The sequence below is a fragment of the Humulus lupulus genome, chromosome 2 (assembly GCF_963169125.1).
Source record: "Humulus lupulus chromosome 2, drHumLupu1.1, whole genome shotgun sequence".
NCBI lineage: Eukaryota > Viridiplantae > Streptophyta > Magnoliopsida > Rosales > Cannabaceae > Humulus > Humulus lupulus.
In genome coordinates this window covers 128,853,148-128,857,397 of record NC_084794.1, presented here as the reverse complement: position 1 = coordinate 128,857,397, position 4,250 = coordinate 128,853,148, and the positions used below count along the sequence as shown (strand labels likewise).

The following is a 4,250-nucleotide window of genomic DNA, read 5'->3' as shown; positions in this document are numbered from 1 at the left end:
ATGCCTCTTAGATCCATGGGACTCACATCGTGACTATAAGTAAATGGAAAAAAAGAAGATGATAAACAAGAAGAAAAGTCATGAAAGTACTTTATTATCTAAAACCCTTCTTTATTTATCTAAACTTTACAGTTTTCTTTAAGTGCCAAAGAAAAGGGCCAAAGATATTGTACTCTATATCACACACATCAATATATTAACTTAAATACATGAATAGCATTGGCTGGTATTTCTACATAGTTGTATATATCTCTACTATGGTCCCTACAGAAGGGTTTTAACTTGCAGATAATGAAATAGACCCTTCAAGTTTCTTCTCTTCTTTTTCTCTTACTTAATTATAAAGGAAAATACATTGATACCCACTTCCCACATTGTAATGCAACAGTACAACATTTCTCTATATAAGACATTGTTAGGTCCTCTTATTTTTTTAAACTGCAAAACAAAGCATGGCTGAGTATACATTGCATACATGTTTTATGCCCTCTTCTTCTTTCTCCTTAGAGATGCATGAGAATGTAACAATGAACCAGTTTGGAGAGTTTAACTCAACCATCTTGGACAACTTCAGCAACTCGGACAGCTTAGTTGAAAATTTCCTTGGCTTTCATGGTCAAAATCCTGATTTTCCTTTAAACTCGTCTTACAACTCTCTTGGTACTTCACATTCAATCCATCTGAATGAATTTCAAGATCATACTACCAACATGACCAGAGATAGTTCTCATGAAACAAAGAAGATGGAACCACCAGAAACAGGCTCAGAAGATGTTAGCTCCACAGCCTCTGCAAATTGCTCGAAAGGCGGTGACAAGGAGAAAAAGAAGGTATGCTTCATGCTTCACGTTTTGAATTTCCTTGCATTTGAGTTTAAGTGGTTGTATATTGTTTTGATGTTTTCCTGATATTTGTAGAGTTTCGGAAAGGGAAAAAGAAGGAACACTAAGAGAAAACAGGACAATCCAGAGGAAGTCATTCATGTAAGAGCAAAAAAAGGCAAAGCTACTGATAGTCACAGCTTAGCAGAAAGGGTATGCATTTGTGTGCTTATCTTAGTTACCATTACATAATCAATAGAAACACATTATTAATAGGATTGTGTTTTATTTAACCATGGTGGTGTTGGATTAGGTGAGAAGAGAAAAAATAAAAAACAAACTAAGCTTCCTGCAAGAGCTTGTTCCTGGATGCCATCAGGTAGAGCTTTATTTGGTCTTGTTATTATCTAATGGTTGTTTTTCATCCAAAATTTATTTTTGTGTTTTGATTCACTGCAGACAATGGGTTTGGTGATGATGTTGGATGAGATTATCAGTTATGTCCTCTCGCTGCAGAACCAAGTTGAGGTAACTTGAATTCTAGACACAATTCCATTCCATCGCTTCATTTCAGTTAAAAAAATTAAAATTATTACTCTTATTTACTGATTTTTGTTCATTTTTTTTATTTCTTTGGAAAATTAAAAATAAAATTCAGTTTCTTTCCATGGAGCTTGAAGCTGCATGTTCTTATGACTCCAGCAGACTCAGAAGAGGTATAAAGAGTGAGCAGGTATTTCATCTACAATTTCTGAGATCTCTAATAGCACTAATGGCCTTCAAGCAAATTCTTTGTTAATTTACTATCTTCTTTTTTTTATGAACTTTATTTGCTTCTTCTTGCTCTCACCGGTTCTTCTTCAATGAAAAAAAAAAAGAAAAAACTGTTTCTCAAACAAGAAATTGAAATTACATGTGAGGCTTGGTGAATACACATCTCCTGACCCCAATTTCCTGTTTAGTCTCAATTCATTAAAAATTGATCAGTGACTCAATTATTTGTGAGAGAAAATACGTTAAGCCACTTGTTTGTTATAAGTGAGACAACTTAGAGACATGAAATTAAAAGTTGCAGATGCATATTACTGTTTGTGTAATCAAATACCAAATAAAAATTATGTCCTATGCTATCCACTACTAATTCTAAGAACCAAACCAAATAAGAGATGAATCTTCCACAACACTTACAAGTTCTGTCATGTCTATCTTTGTGTGTAGATATTATTTATGCAAAAGTATGAAAAAGTAGTACCAGTAAGGTTAAAAAAATGTTTAATGTTGCAGGCAACAGGTTCACATGACACAGAAGAGATGGGGAAATGGGTGAGGGAACAATATTAGAGAAGAGTTGCTTCTGTGCTCAACATGTTTGTCCCCTTTGATTGCACTTCTTTTTGGCACTACTTTATATGAGTTTATATATATGCTGTAAGAAAAGTCACATCATGACTATGCTTCCTTTCCCACTTGTCAACAAACCAAATCCCTTCTCTTTTACCATGACTTGGCAAATTCATGTCAATGATATTTGAATCATTACTTCAAACAAAGGTTTGAAACAAAATCTGCAAAAATGTGTAAATATATTTATGTATGTATAAATCTGTTTCAAGGGACAAACTGTCTTTAGTTTTGACTGTTTGATGTAAACCTTGTTTTGTACTATTCTGATGTATCAATGTCGCCATGTCGGCCATAGTGGCCAATAATGTATTAGCTTTTAAGGGCTATATTTTGTAAATCTTCTTGGAAGTTCTGTGACAATTTTCGTATGAATTTTAGCATTTCTTGTGACCTGTTTGCGTATAGTTTCATTGTTTCTTGGAGTGCACGGAAAAGAAATATACATTGGATATTGTTTCCCCTTTCCAGGCTTTTCAACTTCCCTACCTATGTGGTATAGCATATCTGGCTATGCCTACAATTACATGTTCTTTTAGGGGTCTTGTAACAAACGACATGAGCAAATTCATCCTCATGACATCAGAGTTATGTATATTTTTTCCATGGTTGGAAATAACATTTACCTAAGCAAGAAGATTTTGATTGGTGAATTGAATCTTGCTTCCAAATAAGCAAACGACTTCTAAGATCTCAGTTAGAGGCGTCAAAATGAGGGGCCTAGTAACATGGCCTGATGCCTTTTTAAGGTGAGAAATTATAATAAATGACATTATTTTTATTTCTTAAAGCATCTCCAATGAGTTTGAAATTAGTGATGCAATGCTAAAATATAACACAATTTATAAAAAAAAAGTTGCTCCAAAGGTGTGCCAAAACGTGTGCCAAATTTGACACATGCTAAAAATTGTGTCAAATTTAGCATAGAATATAGCATGATGCATATTTTGCATCACCATAAATATTATAATTTTTTATTTAATTTTTTGTCATTTTTATTATTTTAGTATTATTTTTTTTGTATCCACATTAAATGCTATACTTTTTTACTTTATTACTTTATTATTATTTTTAATTATAACAATAAAATATAAAGGATAATTATTACATTTTGTATATTTTCAATAAAATATCAAATGTGCATTAATGAAAGATTTATTTTTGCATCAAATTTTACAATTGTACATTGGAGCATAGAACCAAAAATTATGTTGTAATATCTGGCCACACGATTAGATTTAATTATTTATTATTTTATCTATTTTATTTTACTATTCTTTTATTATTGTCTTGTTCACTTGTTTAATTAGTTACTATCTTTTTTATCATATTATTTATTTAGTTATTTAGTTATTTAGTTGTGTGTTTATTTTATTTATAATGTGTGTGCGTGAAAAGCCTTGGGCATGTGGTGTGTGTGAAAGAGTAATGTGGTGAGATCATAGTGATTTGTATGGATTAATGCTTGAAAGATTGGATAAAATTGTGGAGAATTAATGAGGATTTCCTATTCACACTACAAGTTGAATTTTCAAAATTGTTGACTACTTTTTTCGCTATCAACTTAATAACATAACTTAAAGAAAATAAAGAAGATTAACACCAAGATTTTACGTAGTTAAGATTATAAAACAACCATAGTTCACAAGTCTTTAGTATTAGTATTCTTGAAGCTTGAGATGGCAAGCTTCAATGAAGGTTTTCTCAAGCAATGTATATGTTGCTCTGAGTACAAAAATTGTGAACCCTTTTACAATGGTACCCAAGCCCTATTTATAGAGACTGGGGGTCATTAATATCATTTATTACAAATATTCCCCAATTATTTGGGGACTTAATTGCTATACAACCCCTCTTAATATTCTAATTAAGACTGTGGCCCGTGCGTAGCCAACCAACTTTACGGGACACACTCCTCTTACACTATCAGAATGCGACTACACGCTTTCCCGTGTCCGTCGACGTTGTGGGCAATACCAATTTTCTAGTGTACGAACTTGATGACACTACTCGAGGCATCCAAAAAGT

General features: G+C 32.4%; 1 protein-coding gene across 1 annotated transcript; it reads left to right on the top strand.

Annotated features, from left to right (window-relative positions):
- Positions 1-412: 412 nt before the first annotated feature.
- Positions 413-2,615, top strand: LOC133818491 (transcription factor BEE 3-like). Its single transcript, XM_062251390.1, has 6 exons — positions 413-830; positions 918-1,034; positions 1,135-1,200; positions 1,281-1,349; positions 1,480-1,554; positions 2,106-2,615. The coding sequence occupies exons 1-6, from the start codon at positions 453-455 to the stop codon at positions 2,160-2,162; spliced, it is 762 nt and encodes a 253-aa protein (XP_062107374.1). The 5' UTR covers positions 413-452; the 3' UTR covers positions 2,163-2,615.
- Positions 2,616-4,250: the final 1,635 nt, after the last annotated feature.

Excerpts from the sequence above, each read along its gene's own strand:
- LOC133818491 (XM_062251390.1), top strand. The coding sequence starts at position 453 with ATGGCTGAGTATACATTGCATACATGTTTTATGCCCTCTTCTTCTTTC. Across the intron at positions 831-917 it reads GTGACAAGGAGAAAAAGAAG|AGTTTCGGAAAGGGAAAAAG; the intron begins GTATGCTTCATG and ends TGATATTTGTAG. Across the intron at positions 1,201-1,280 it reads TTGTTCCTGGATGCCATCAG|ACAATGGGTTTGGTGATGAT; the intron begins GTAGAGCTTTAT and ends GATTCACTGCAG.